Source organism: Ostrea edulis, chromosome 5, assembly GCF_947568905.1.
Source record: "Ostrea edulis chromosome 5, xbOstEdul1.1, whole genome shotgun sequence".
Classification (NCBI taxonomy): domain Eukaryota; kingdom Metazoa; phylum Mollusca; class Bivalvia; order Ostreida; family Ostreidae; genus Ostrea; species Ostrea edulis.
Genome location: NC_079168.1, coordinates 63996441 through 64011535, shown reverse-complemented (window position 1 = coordinate 64011535; position 15095 = coordinate 63996441). Strand labels below are relative to the sequence as shown.

Here is a 15095-nt window from a genome sequence, read left to right as displayed (position 1 = left end):
TGGTGAATATGGGCATGGCTAGACTTTCGTTTTTTACGCGTGCAAGGACTCGAGTCTCATAGACATTGAAGGCACTTATTTCACCTGAGACACGGACAGTAGACGTTGACAGAGTGAATGTGGAGGTAGGCCTAGAAGTAATAGACCGTGTGGGCTGGGTTTCTGTGAACTGGCATAATGCACCGGATGACATAGGTGTATGAGGAATTTGTGACTGTTGTTGAGTGTGCAGTAATTGTTCAAGGAATGTGTATTTTTGTGTCCGGTCACATACACCTGGAGATTATCAGGGACATTACAATCTGTCATTTTTTGTACAAGAGCTTTGCAGACGCTTGTGTTCGTCAATCGAGGCGAGGTAAGTTGCAAGCTAGTTGTGTATTGATTATGACGTCACGGGATATGTAAGATAAACGTCACGTGATATGAAAGATAGAAATATCTTACATACCTTTCTTTCATAGAATATCTGTATCTTGCATACGTAGATATGAGAGAAAATCCAATGCAATATATATACTAATCAAAATTTGATAAGGATCACTAGGTTATATGTGTGTAATTTACCACTAACATAACAAAAGACATAAATTTGACTCAAAAACGTGTTTACTCAGGTTATGAATGAAAATTCATGAACGGCATGAACTTTTATCAATACGGAATGCTTAAAATCTGATAACAACACCAAAAGGCATTTCATTACAAAAAGTTAACAGCAAACCAGAGAAAAGATTACACAGTTTTTGGGGATAGTCCATCATTACACTTAGTCGATGAAGTGTCAATTCCGGTTATGGCCTCCTCTTGCATCAATGGCGGCTTGACAACGTCGAGCCATGCTGTCAATAAGCACCGGTTGTTCCACTCTTCCACGAGGGCGTTTCCGAGCTCTGCCAAAAGTTGTGGGTTGTGCTCTACGGCGTGAAAGGGCAACCTACAGCATGTTCCATACATGCGCAATCGGGTTCAAGTCCGGCGAGCGCGCTACGTAGGCTGGTTGCTGTCCAGAAGGGATGGCGTCGTGCCTGAAGAGCCACAAAATGGTCTTGGCGTTGGGTTGTCGACCTCTGACGACCACCCCCATGTCGGTGTGCTGCTGTACCAAAAGTTTGCTGTCGGTTCCAAGCCCTGTTTACAACGCTCTGGCTGACGTTTAGTGCATTTGCAACGTCACGTTGTGAATAGCCAGCGTCAAGCATTCCAATACATCTGCCCAGTTGTTCTGTCGTCAGGCGACGCCTTGCACGTTGAGGGGGCATTGTGTTGATAAACGTAGTGTAAACACTCAAGAGAGTTTGAAATTTTAGAAAGAATCAGACACCGATGCCTGAGTGAAAATCGTGCAATGGTAGCAAAAGCATAAACTGTGATGAGAAACGCATTTCCCATGACATGAAATGCACGTGCAAGTTTGTTGAAGACGTTTTTGATTTCACTTGGACACAATATTGCCAGTTATGCAGTTATTAATTTTTAAAACAGAAAAATATATATGATCCTTATCAAATTCTGAGTAGTATATATCATCTGCCAATGAGGAACAGCTGCTCGTAACATTAAGGACACCTATATTAGGACTACTTAGCTCTAATTTATCAACAAGATCGTTAATATAAACAAGATATAAAAATGTAGACAAAACACCACCTTGTCTTACACCTTGATCAACAGAGAACCATCTAGATTGGGTTTGATTTATAACAATAGAGCTAGATGTTCCTTTATGACAGTTATTAATTAGTTACCAGGTTTTACCTTTTATTCCAAGTTTGTAAAGCTTTAACATGAGGCCATCCCTCCAAACAGTATAAAAAGCCTTACTGCTATCCAAAAACTAACATAAACATTGTTGCCCTGTTCTATATTATGAAAAATTGTCTCTTGTAAATTAAACGACGCGGTTAAACAACCTAGATATTTTTGAAAACCTTGTTGTTGGGCATTTGGGAAATGTTTTGATACAAGGGATAGAATTACTTTCTCAAGTATTTTAAAAAAGCAGGGCAAAAGAGATATAGGCCTATAACTGGTGCATGCGGCTTTCGATTTGTCTCCACCTTTGTATAATGGAACTATTAAGCCGCGCTTCCAATCATGGGGAATATTACCGCAGGCTATGACTGCATTGAACATTTTCAGAAGACAGAGGGTAAGAATTTTAACTCCGTGAATTATATGTTCATTTGTTAGTGAATCATGGCCAGGTGCTTTCCGTAACTTTAGATTATTTATAATTGGTGTAAGTTCCTCCAATTCTATCTTACCACCCGGTAAGTCACTAACATCAACCTCACATTCTTTTATAATGTTGCTAATATTATTCTCAACTTCGTATTTAAAGTTAGAATCAAAATGTTCTTCTTCTAAAGGACTGTAAATGTTTTCAAAATGAGAAGCAAAGACTTCCGCTACACTATTTGGGTCATTTTGAATCTGACCATTGTTGTCTTCTATTTTGGGATAAATTCTAGAGGTTTGGCTAATTTCCAAAATAGACGTATGCCACCTTCTGCCGCATTGTCGAGGTCACGGTAAACCTTACACATGTATTTTTCATGTTCTTCATTCAGAGCGTTACGAAACAGTCGCTTTGTTCATTTATAATTTCGATATGATGTAAAGTTCATACCGCGAGGACGTCCTTCAGATATCCATACAAGACGCTTAGAACGTTCAATTGTGTGAAGTTCTTTAACGACTTTTATCCATTCCGGACGAGTAAAAGGATTGAATGACGTAAATGGGAAAACGAACAGTGATCAATCTCATAGCTCCCACAAGCAATATAAAACAGAGTTGGGCAAATACGGACCCTTGGATATACCAGAGGTGGGATCAGGTGCCTAGAAGGAGCAATCACTCCCCACCGACCGGCCACACCCGCCGTGAGCCCTATATCTTGCTTAAATAAACGGAGTTATCCGTAGTCAAAATCAGTGTGCCAAGAATGGCCAAACAATCCGTATGAAACACGGCAGAGAGCATTTCACTCAATAATAGGTTGTATTGGCAAATTAGAACGTTATAACGACCATAGAATTTGCGAAATGCTGATTTTAAACGAAACCCCTGCACCATCAACTTTTTTGTCAGTAGCCTGCCTCGGATTAAAAACTGATCATACGCAGAACAATACGGGGTCAAAATTTCATGGGAATAAAGAGAGTTAAATTATTTTTAAAATCTTCTGATGAAGAACAGTATGAGTAATGTGGTTCATGTTAGCACAGTGACCTATAGGCCTTTTGTTACATAAGTTGATCCTCTATGAGCCGAAGGGAATAGCACGCATGACTGCAAATGCTGGATACAGAGACCACTGAACACAAGTATCCTTTCTTCATCCTTTCTACTAGGCTGATTAATGTAAATGTTTGAACATCTAATATGCTGTATTTCATTCATGACTGCAGAGGGCGATCACTTACATAAAAAAATTCCTTCCAGGAAATGTCATATTTGACAGAATATTGTACAGTATGTAGGAATTGGCCTTTTGCTATTATACATATTATTCTTTGTGGGTTGAAAAAATCAAATATACTAATAAAATAACTGGGTAAAACCTGTTTCTAAAGAGTAAATATTTTATTCACTAAAACAGAACAGATAGAACAAAAATCAGTATAAAATATATAATTTTATGTTCTAAAATAAGATTTATTAAACTTATCACAAGAAATACCCTTGTAATCCAGCGTTACATTGGACATTGGAACCTGGAAGTGCATTACAGCCATTGGAAATTTAGACGCCAGGCCGTAAGATGGCCATATGATAGTTGAATTATTTGTGATAGCTCCATTTGGATTTCCATATTTTGCCAAGTTTGTCCAATAATAGAGAAGGTCGTTTTCTAGACGAATTTCTTCTGGACTAAGAGGAAGCACTTTCTGGACGTTTTGAAACAGATATGGTATTTCACCCCCATGGCAGGCGTTGTCATGGCAATTCTCCATAAGACCTGTACCATTTAAAAATTTCATGCCATGGTCAAACACATACAGCCACACACTAGGATTTGATAAGGCAATGTCGAATGCGACCTGTCTTGTCGGACAAGTAAATAAGTAGTCGGTGGCAAGGTCTGACAACACTTTGCGAAAATCGTGTGCATTTCTCGGAGGATATCTGGAAAGCCATGTGAACGCTTCCTTTCGATTTAACATTAACAATATTCCAGAATAGGTCATCATATTCATAGGTGACTTAAATAATTTGTAAACGTACGTCAATCCTTCATTTGCGGTTGTGCCGATAATGAGTGATTTATTGGCAAAAAGCCCCCTCTCTATGGCGTAATGAGGATTTACCGGAACCTCATCCCCGTCATAGTGCGGTGACCACGGCAAAAATTGTTGAATAGCGTTGATATTTCCTCTGGCCGACGCCTGGGCATTCAAAATATCCATAGGTGACTTCCGGCGCATGCATCGGATATCATTCGGAGAACAATTAAGAATGCGACTGAATTCAACACCTTGAGACAGTGCTTGTTGAAATGTCTTGAGAGGAATGCTGAAAGTGCCACTTTGAATGATGGCTCTCTGGAACAAGTTGTCCACTTTCCTCGAAGTTAAGTGAATCCATGTTGACAACCCGCCAGCACTTTGTCCAAAAAGTGTAACCTTAAAGTAAACAGAACATTTTCAAAAATATTTAGAGAAAGATAAAGTCGCTGATTTAATGAATAATTGTAATATTTAGCTATTTTAGATATTTTGACGTCTTTAGCAATAATTTCTAATGGGTTGTACTATGGAAACCCTAACCATTTGACGTAGATTTACATACAAAAAATTAGTACTTTTCGAGTTGCATTCTTATGAATTTTCAAGTGACTACACAACAGAATACCAAAACAATATCATTTTCTATAACTCGTACACGTATTCGTTGTATTGATAAGAAAACGGAAACAGTTATGTGGACTTTGTGTTTTAAACTTTCGTGTCTAGGTAAAGAAATTTTATTGCATTATACTATAATACTAAACAATCATATGTAGATCAAAACTTTTAGTTCAGAGATAACGTTATAATAAATGTAATTTTTAAAACTTTCAAAAAAAAAGTGAAGATAACGAACAGTGATCAATCTCATAACTCCATAAGCAATACAAAGTAGATAGTTGGACACACACGGACCCCTGGACACACCAGAGGTGGGATAAGGTGCCTAGGAGGAGTAAGCATCCCCTGTCGACCGGTCACACCCGCCGTGAGCCCTATATCCTGATCAGGTAAACGGAGTTATCCGTAGTCAAAATCAGTGTGCCAAGAACGGCCTAACAATCGGTATGAAACATGTCAGACAGCATTTGACCCAATGATAGGTTGTATTGACGAACTAGATCGTTAAAACGACCAATTTGAAAATTAGATTTTTTTTTTGGTTCTAGTCAATTGAGAAGAAACAAGTTTGAGAATGTTAATATTATTTTTGGAATTATTTGAAAAACGATTCAAAATCATATAGATTTAGTATAGCCTATTTTTATCTAGTTATTCTTTTTTTTTAATGGGAAGGTTTTGTATGTTTTCATTATAAAGTAACAGGATGAATAGTGGGGGTAAAGTCCCCGCGGATACTCCAGTTTGATCCTCACCTAGGGCCCCCTGGATTGGACATATCTATAGTACACAATGATATACATGTATTAATTGATTATGTTATATAGTACATGTTTAATTGGCAATATGGAAAACTATTGGCTATGATAATATTGTCAAATTTAGATATTTGATTTTAATGGTTTATAGAAAAGGAACCTTCATAGCTTAAGGTATTTTTATTCTACACACAAGTTCATCGTTTATCCTGCGCTACGGTACTAAAGGCCAAGATACCTCAAGTTGTGGGTTTCTAGACCATGTAAAGAAGCTATTATTGTTACATAATGTCATATTGCATATATAAATATTCATAATATACAGTGGATTCGAAAACCCTCTATCAATCCTCACATAGGGTACTATGGGCCCCTGGATTGAATACATTTATAATACAGTAATCATAAAATCATATCTATATTATTGTTATGACAGTAAAGATAAAGGTTTGATTGATGTGATATAATGAGACATATTTCTGACGTTTTATCAGATGAATGAGAATTCTTTTGGAATCATCTGAGAACATTCATGAGATTATTGAGATACATGTATATACTTGGAATATTGCTTTGTAACTTTTCCCTTTTGATTAATACTATTATTTCAATTATAAACAGATATTTGTTCTGAATGTTATTGTGTGGAAACATTGAGGAAAATCAAGCATTATTCTTAAATAAATCTCATTTACAAAATGGTGCATTTTTCAATGGGACCCATTACCACTCATTCTTACAATGAAGAATCGAACTAGATCGAATGATGACAAAAATTGTTCAATTACAAGCATAAAAAAATCCCATTTCATAAGGAAAAACATCATCTACTAGTTATACTAGTAGAACAAGCATTTATACTTGTAATTGCTTAGAAAAGTGTTCCAATATAATTCATTTTTTCCATGACTTGGAAATTGCATCAAATTTTTTGAAAATTGTGTTTAAACATGCAAGTGCAAGTATCACTATTGGATCATTATAAAAACAAGCGTAGCGCTTCTCAGTACTTTGATTTAATCTTACAGTGTTTGGGTTTCCACCAAATTTTTGGATGTTTTTATTCACCCACTCCAACGCCAATCGCTGATCCTTAATCCCATAATTCCCTGTCGCTAAATTTGGACCAGTTCCTGTGACAAGAAATCCCAGTGCCCCTGGAAGATGATTAAAGTACATGTATGTCATTACATGGATTGGGTAACTAAACTGATGTAAATAAAAATGCGCTAAGATATCAAAAATACATATGTATATTGTATATTTTCTACCATTTTATTCGTCAGCTATTATAGTTTATCAATTAAACCTTTTGTTTTACAAGTACCTTACTCGTTCGCAGATAGCATCGCGACAGTGGAGCGAACACTGTGTCTTTAAGCTTTGACTTTGACCTTCAATTTCATTAAAAAGTACACATTTGATCTTGATTTTTCAGCGCATGTGTGCGCGAGCGTACATTGCATGTAACACTGCAAAACTTACTTAAACTAGTTTTTTCCATATCTTACCAAGTCGATAATTTACGGTAACAACGATGACATCACCCCTGTTGGCTAATAACTCCGAGTTGTAGATGTCGGCACCAGCAGTGTAGGACTCAAACGCTCCTCCGTGGAGGAACACCATTACCGCTTTTCTACTACCAGAGGAAGTGTTGAGTGGGATATACACGTTTAGGTACAGGCAATCTTCGGACATCTTCAATGAATGAAAGGTAACTTGAAAGTCCTTTTATCATCCGGAATTTTTGTTTTTGATGAGTTAAATAATAGCATCATTTTATTCTATAATCTATTCCAGCAATGATATATTATGTATTTTTGAGAAATGTTTCACAGTATATGAATAATTATTCATTGTAATACTTTTGGCATGGTTTCCAAGTTTTCTAGTATTTCGTGCAATTGTTTGTTCTTTAAAAGAAATGAGTGCACATCCCATGTATCTATATCTGACGTGTTTCATATGCAATTGTGAGGCTTACGAATTACTCTGTTTACCAGATAAAGATATAGATCTCACGGCGGGTGTGACCGGTCTACATGTAACTTACTCCTCCTAGGCACTTGACCCCGCCTCTGGTACATCCTGGGGTCCGTGTGTGACCGGTCTACAGGTAACTTACTCCTCCTAGGCACCTGATCCCGCCTCTGGTACATCCTGGGGTCCTTGTTCCCAAACTCCTGATTCTGTATTCCGTATAGGAGTTATGAGATTGATCACTGTTATATTCACCTTTTCATCACGCTCCTATGGCGGTTTTATTGTGCAACAATTTTGCTGTAATTGTTAACAGCTATTATTGATTTTCGTCTTGTGTGAAATATGTGTTTGTAAATACCAAAAAGTGTATACTGCATTATCCATGCCTAGATTTACCTGTGGTAAACACCACCCCAGCATCTGGTTCTTGCGACATGGTGCCTGTAAACACATTGGGCGAACCCGTCGAGCATCCAAGATAAAGCTCCAACGTAAAGGCTCCCGTGGATCCTCCCATCTAAAACACAGCCAGATTCTGTCATCACGTGGGTTTCACATAACCTAAGGGGACGGGGCCTAATTCGAGGAGGTGTAAAATTCTTCTGTGCTTGAAGATTTCCTTTAAAATTTATTGTGCAATTCACGGGGATGTCAATCAACTTTCTTGTATATTACTTTGTAATAAATCAAACAAAGTCTGTACCCCGTCATCATCCTGGGATCAATCATTATTCAACAAAAACAGTTATACATATTACATGAGGATGTTTGTCTCTTAATTTGAGAAGACAATATTTTAAAAAAAAAATCAATGTAAAACCTTATTGCAGCCCCCCCCCCCCCCTCCCTCCATATGATATTTGAACAGTATTTCATTATGATAATTCACAATAGGATCGGACAGCGCAGGCACTGCCTATATACACTGGTATTAAACTGATGATAGTAACGATCGTTACTATCATCCCAAGATGGCGGAAGGAAATTCCGGAAAGACCACGTTTACTTATTATATCTATTTGTACTGTTTATTTGCGAATGATATGTAAGTAAGAAATATCATACACTAGCAACAATTACGATCAGGTGTTATTTTATCTTTTATACGGCTCATATAAACAGAAAATTCGTCGTTGAAAAAACAGCGAGGATGATAGTAACGAAAATTCTTACGTTACTATCATCATTCATTTCCGTTACTATCATCCTTTGGAAGACTTTTAATTTCAAGAAATAAGTCATTCCATAGTTTTATAGTTGAAGAAATAAAGCTATTCATATATGAAGCAGATTTAGCTAATGGAACATTAAACTTAAGAGGGTCCTGATTTCTTATTTAGGGGGTAAGAATTCTGAGGTAGGAAACATGGTTGCAGTAAGTCTTGTAAATATTGGGCGAGTTAATCCATAAACTATATTTTCTATAAAATGATAAGAAGTTTGTATATCTTTCTTCTAGTTACTAGAGAATCCCACCCAAGTTCCTCATACAGTATTGTCTTAATGAATTTATTCTTAAACCGGTTCTTATTCTTGCAGGTGCAATTTGAACATCTTCCAGTAATTTGGCATCTCTTGAGCAGTTATCCCAAACAATATCTGAATATTCGAGTACAGGACGTACAAAAGCAAAGTAATTTTTTATCAATGAATCCCTTTTAACATTCTTAATATATTCAATCCACTGCATGTTTTTGCATGAATATAAGTACGAGTATGTGTTTTCTCCATTTACCATCCTATAATATTGGAAACTTATTCCTAAATGCATATGAGTTTCAACCTTTTCCATAACTGGTCCATCTCTGCCAAGTGAAACTGCAGGGTGATTTATATTTTTCCTGCTAAAATTTAGGTTTACAGTTTTTCTAGACCATCTATCAATTTTCCTAAGATCACTGGATAATAAATATGCAGATTTAACATCATCGTCATCATCATCATCAACTATTACATACTCGTATATAGATGTATCGTCAGCAAAAGGTCTCACATGATTTGTTAAATCGGCACTTATATCATTAATATATAATACGAATAAGAAGGGTCCTAGTACTGATCTTTGAGGCACCCCTGAGTTGGTAGCTCTTGAGATCGATGTAAAACCAGCTAACAATAGTTACCAACCCTCTCAATTAATTTTTCAGCTATACCATAATGTTTTGATTCGAAAGGAATGTCCTTGTGCCATACTCTGTCAAATGCTTTAGAGATATAACAGAAGACAAATTGAACATAATTACCTTTATTTACATTTGATTTGAGAGGAATAAAGAAAGTTTGAAAAGTTAATGCTGGGCAGACGGCGGACAAAATTCAAATTTTAAAAAAAGGAACTTATTTCAAAGTGCGATGAAATGGTCTGAATGCATATGAATTTGCGTTATAATACCCCTGAACCATTAGTTAGCAGACCGTAGCACTCTGATAACCATTATTTAGCAGACTAGTACTGTGATAACTATTCTTTAGCAGACTGTAGCACTGATAACTATTATTTAGCAGACTGTAGCACTCTGATAACCATTATTTAGCAGACTGTAGCATTCTCATAACTATTAATTATCAGACTACAGCGCTCTGATACCCATTATTTAGCAGACTGTAGCACTCTGATGCCCTTTAATTAGCAGACTGTAGCACTCTGATGCCCTTTAATTAGCAGACTGTAGCACTCTAATGCCCTTTAATTAGCAGACTGTAGCACTCTGATGTCCTTTAATTAGCAGACTGTAGCGCTCTGATGCCCTTTAATTAGCAGACTGTAGCACTCTGATGCCCTTTAATTAGCAGACTGTAGCACTCTGATGCCCTTTAATTAGCAGACTGTAGCACTCTGATGCCCTTTAATTAGCAGACTGTAGCACTCTGATGCCCTTTAATTAGCAGACTGTAGCATTCAAAATACTTTTGTTGTTGAAACTACTACGTTGCTTTATAATGAAATACTTGACTTCAAAATTCTTCCTAGTCTCCTATACGCATTTCTTTCTTGCCGTATTTCCCTAATGTTATATTTCAGAATTATTAAAAAACATTTCAATAAATATCTCTTGGATAAATTAAATTAAAAGTAACTTTTAATGCAGATATTTTATATATGTGTATATCCGTCAATGATTTCCAATTTTTTTTATTTCGCATTTTGATAACAATTTTATATCATATATATTCTAGTTTAAATGCATATCCATTCTTTATATAAAAGGCATTAGAAGAGAACCAAATTGTTAAATTTTCGGTATACAAACGCAGTGAAGTGAAACTATCCTCGTTGTGGACGATTTGATTCCAATCATTCATTCTACGTTCCTCTATGGAAGCACATGTACGACGACAAAAAGCATGTCATACAAGAATTGTTGTCTTTCCTTGTCCAGAACGTCTTTGGGAAAAGGTTCTGTTGTTGATATGATATAGAGCTCAAAATGTGTAAACATTACATGCATCATGCTAGAACGTTGTTGTAATAGGTCTATTAAAAATTTACGTCTATGTCCACATATGAAAGGCATTGAAAAACAATCAATTTACATTTACTCAGCCTTAGGTGACAATCTAGAACAACTATTGGTGAGCTTTGTGTAAAGACTAAAACCAGATTCGGACTATTGGTTGTTGTTTTTTTGTTTTTTTTTGGTTTTTGTTGGGGGTTTTTTTTTGTGAGGGGGTGGTGGTGGTGGTGGTGGTGGTGCTGCTGCTGCTGCTGCCTTGACTTCTGTGGTGGGTGTATGTTCCATGGTCATTTATAAAGATTGGAGGCATTATGAGACGCTTCCAAGCAGCATTATTTTCGTAATGTATACATATGTATATCGGTTATCATACAGTTATGTAGAATGAACCAATGAGATGTTCGAGTAAACATGGCCAAATAGTAAACTCAGTGGACAGTTGTGTGGATGACGCTCTCCGAGGCCTGGCCAGTGTCCACTCTTACAGGACCACAAGTTCATGGTCAGGGAAGAACATTAGTTTATATACCTGTACAGACGATATATACCTGTACAGTCGAGATATATTCATACGATATAAATATATATATATGATAGATCACACGAGACGCGAAGCATCGAATTTGATCAGATGATCCGCACATGTCAACTCGACGTATCCAACTCTTCGGATCAAGTTACTGTAGTAATTATATACCTTCATGCATTTTAAATCCACATTTAAAAAATGCTAAATGTAATCCAAATTATCAAAAATACAGACATACAGTGAAATTGTATTTTGTGTGTTAGCAGTTTCGTTTGTGACGCGGTCAATATTTTCCACAAAAACGTTGCATTGTGACGTCATTCTGACATTATCAGTTTCAGAGGATGCACTCTACGAAATTCACAGTATCAAAAAACAAAACATTGATGGGTATACATGTATAATAAATACATGTACAGACGATAAGCAGGAAGTCGGGTTCTATTAGTACAGTCTGTATTTCATTTTGACCTATCAATAACTTGACAATTTTAATCTTTGTACAGTAACAGTATACTTTTTTGTAATAAAGAATTCTGGAGATCTGAAAAAGCATCCGATTGTGGACAGCATGCAAAAGGGATAATAGACTTATGTTAATGTTAAGTAGGCTCCTGTTTTATACACCTGTCTTATAATCTTCTATAGACTTTTCAAATGAGGTAATGGTGTTCTAAAATGCTGAGAATCCATGACAACATTTGAGACAAATATTCTGAAACACTCTGTACAATTTGTACCAAACTTTGGACGGGAACCCGGGTTAGAATAGCCCTCACTGCCCCTTGCTTGTCGTAAGAGGCGACTAAATGGGGTGGTCCTTCGGATGAGACCGTAAATAAAGTCCTTCACCGGCAATGGGGACGTTCAACAATATTCAATCATTCTGATGGGCATGTCGTATATTACAGGTTGACACGACTAGTCTTTTGACAGATAAGATCCATGGTTCATAAAATATTCCATATCCTGCATTTACCATAATTATTAGGTTGAGCTTGTCCACGGGTCACCTTGTCCCTAGATCGATTGATTGAATATTGTTGAAAGTCCTACTCGAGAATTTTTCACTCATATGGAAACGTCACCATTGACGGTGAAGGATTGTAAAATTCAGGCCTATGCTTCGCGCTTATGGCCTTTGAGCAAGAAAAAAGATCGTGCCACACCTGTTGTGAAATGGGGCCTCGGTTTTTGCTGTCTCATCCGAAGGACCGCCCTATTTAGTCGCCTCTTACGACAAGCAAAGGGTACCGAGGACCTATTTTAACTCGGATCCCCATGGCCTATGTACATTTCCTTTCGAATCTCTGTAATCCATATCAAAAGATCTTTGTACATTCACTTAAATTTAAGAATAGTGCATGATTTTCATGCATAGCCGTTTTCCCGTCACAAAGCACAATCCCCATATGCTTCCCCATTTAAACGTTTTGCTATCTAGAGAGGTGACACACGCCGGGAATATGGATACTGAGAAGCGGGTCAAAGACTTAACCGCCATTTTGATATTAGTACATAATATTCACTCTCACCGATCATATGCGGTATTCACAACAAAATTGAATTGAACAATCATCGTAGCCATAATTGTACTTTGTTCTAACCAAAGTTGTAATATTGTAAGTGGATATTAAATGTACACGACCGTTTTATTATCGAAGGTTTCTGAGAAATCAAAACGTTTTTAACTTTACTCGTCTATATTGGTGGAGTTATACAATCGGATCTCACTTTCCTTCAGTAGATAAGTAAAGTTAAAAATTCGTTGGTTTCTTAGAAACTTCCGATATCAAAACGATCGCATACATTTAATATCCACAACTGCGTTACAACAAAACATGATTATAGTTGGGATGATTTTTCAATTCATTTATGTTTTTTTGTTACGATCGCTGATAGTAAATACCATGTACTTAACCCAACAACGGCGTTTTAAATTATTTATCCGGTTCTTAGTGACCGACCCGGTTCTTAGTATCCGAATACCCAGCGTGTAACTTATCTTGGTAACCTGTAACATACCGGGCTGGAGGGTGAGCATATGGTACGCCTAGAAACACGATAGCATTTTGGGTTATCTTTCCTTGGATCCAACCGTGTGTAGTTTCTACAAAAACACATCCCACTCTTTCATATTCTAGACACAATATAGTTACTAAGATAAGTCCCAGAAATGTGCCTCCCATGTCCTTCTTTTGCACAAATTAGATAAGATAGTTGTACAGACATAACTCTAAACGCATTGTCCTAAAACATAAACGATTGACGTGCACCTGCCTGGAGGCAATTACGTCACATTTTACTATTGGACCATTGTTTTTCGATCACTTATAGTACATATTTGTACATGTAGGTGTCCTCATTGTGGTTAATTCACAAATTTACGTTAGTACAATGGAATGTTGTTCCTTTTAATCACAGTTTGATTACATTTATCCATCATCATTAGTGCGATATCCTGTGTCATATTTCTTCTTTCTGTTCAATGACACATACATATGTCAGCAATCTCCAGAATCGTGGCTATCATAGGAACGTCCATAAGAAAGGTCGTATTCTAATGCAATAGAGTAAAGTGACCCCCGGTCATTATTCGACGTAGAATAATGACCCCCTTTGCCCGTAGAAAAAATGTATTTTTCAAAAAATCAGTCCATTTCACATTTAGAAAAATGACCCCCATAGAATAATGACCCCTTGTAAATTTTATGAAGGATTATTTCTCTGGCAATGCCTAAGGGAGGCAGTCCAACATTGTCATATTATAAGTAAATCTATCATTCATATGAAACGTAACCAGATTAAAACATATTAGGAATTGTAATTTTGTTTCAAAAATAAGGATTTACTTGTTTTAACAAAATAGTGACTCGTACCAAATAAGTGTCTAGTCACAGCGATTTATATTCGTTATTACGAGTAAATACATGCATAGTTATATCGAGATACATGCAATCGTCTTGCCATAAAGGCGTGGAAGGGGGTCCTATAGTAACATCTGTAAACATGCATTAGTTTATTCTACACTAAGGACCATAACATGCAAACAGAGTGCGTAATTGATTTGATATACGCAGAGTAGCTACTACCATATTGCATAATTGTGAAATCCTTGTCCCCATGTGTTATTAGGGTTAGAGTGTTATGCGAACCCATTCAGAATTGCATATATAGTCAATGTAGCTATAAATATTTTACAAAGAATATGGAGTATGATATCAAATGTCAGACTTTGCTTAAGAATGCAGACAAATACTCGTCAAGACTTTGCTTAAGAATGCAGACAAATACTCGACTTTGCTTGTATGCCATTTCCTACTGACTTCATTAAACAAGTTTCATGTATTTTCATGTCTCCCGAAGAAAAGTTTGAAGAATTCAAGATTCATGGCCTCTGGAGGGTCTTCCGACTGTAATGACTCGAGATTGTTAAATTTGTGGGTACTGACTAACAGATTGTAAAAAAAAACCTTACTTAAGGGGGGGGGGGCACAACCATACTTCTTTC

General features: G+C 36.7%; 1 protein-coding gene across 1 annotated transcript; it reads right to left on the bottom strand.

Annotated features, from left to right (window-relative positions):
• Positions 1 to 3644: 3644 nt before the first annotated feature.
• LOC130054984 (crystal protein-like) lies at positions 3645 to 13773 on the bottom strand. The gene is made up of 5 exons (XM_056166124.1): positions 13610 to 13773; positions 7997 to 8117; positions 7126 to 7315; positions 6641 to 6771; positions 3645 to 4631 (listed from the first exon to the last, which is right to left on the bottom strand). Exons 1-5 carry the CDS (start codon positions 13771 to 13773, stop codon positions 3645 to 3647), a joined length of 1593 nt encoding a protein of 530 aa, XP_056022099.1.
• Between the last annotated feature and the right edge of the window lie 1322 nt (positions 13774 to 15095).

Excerpts from the sequence above, each read along its gene's own strand:
- LOC130054984 (XM_056166124.1), bottom strand. The coding sequence starts at position 13,773 with ATGGGAGGCACATTTCTGGGACTTATCTTAGTAACTATATTGTGTCTA. Across the intron at positions 6,772-7,125 it reads TACCGTAAATTATCGACTTG|GGGCACTGGGATTTCTTGTC; the intron begins GTAAGATATGGA and ends ATCATCTTCCAG. Across the intron at positions 4,632-6,640 it reads TTGGTGGAAACCCAAACACT|GTTACACTTTTTGGACAAAG; the intron begins GTAAGATTAAAT and ends GTTTACTTTAAG.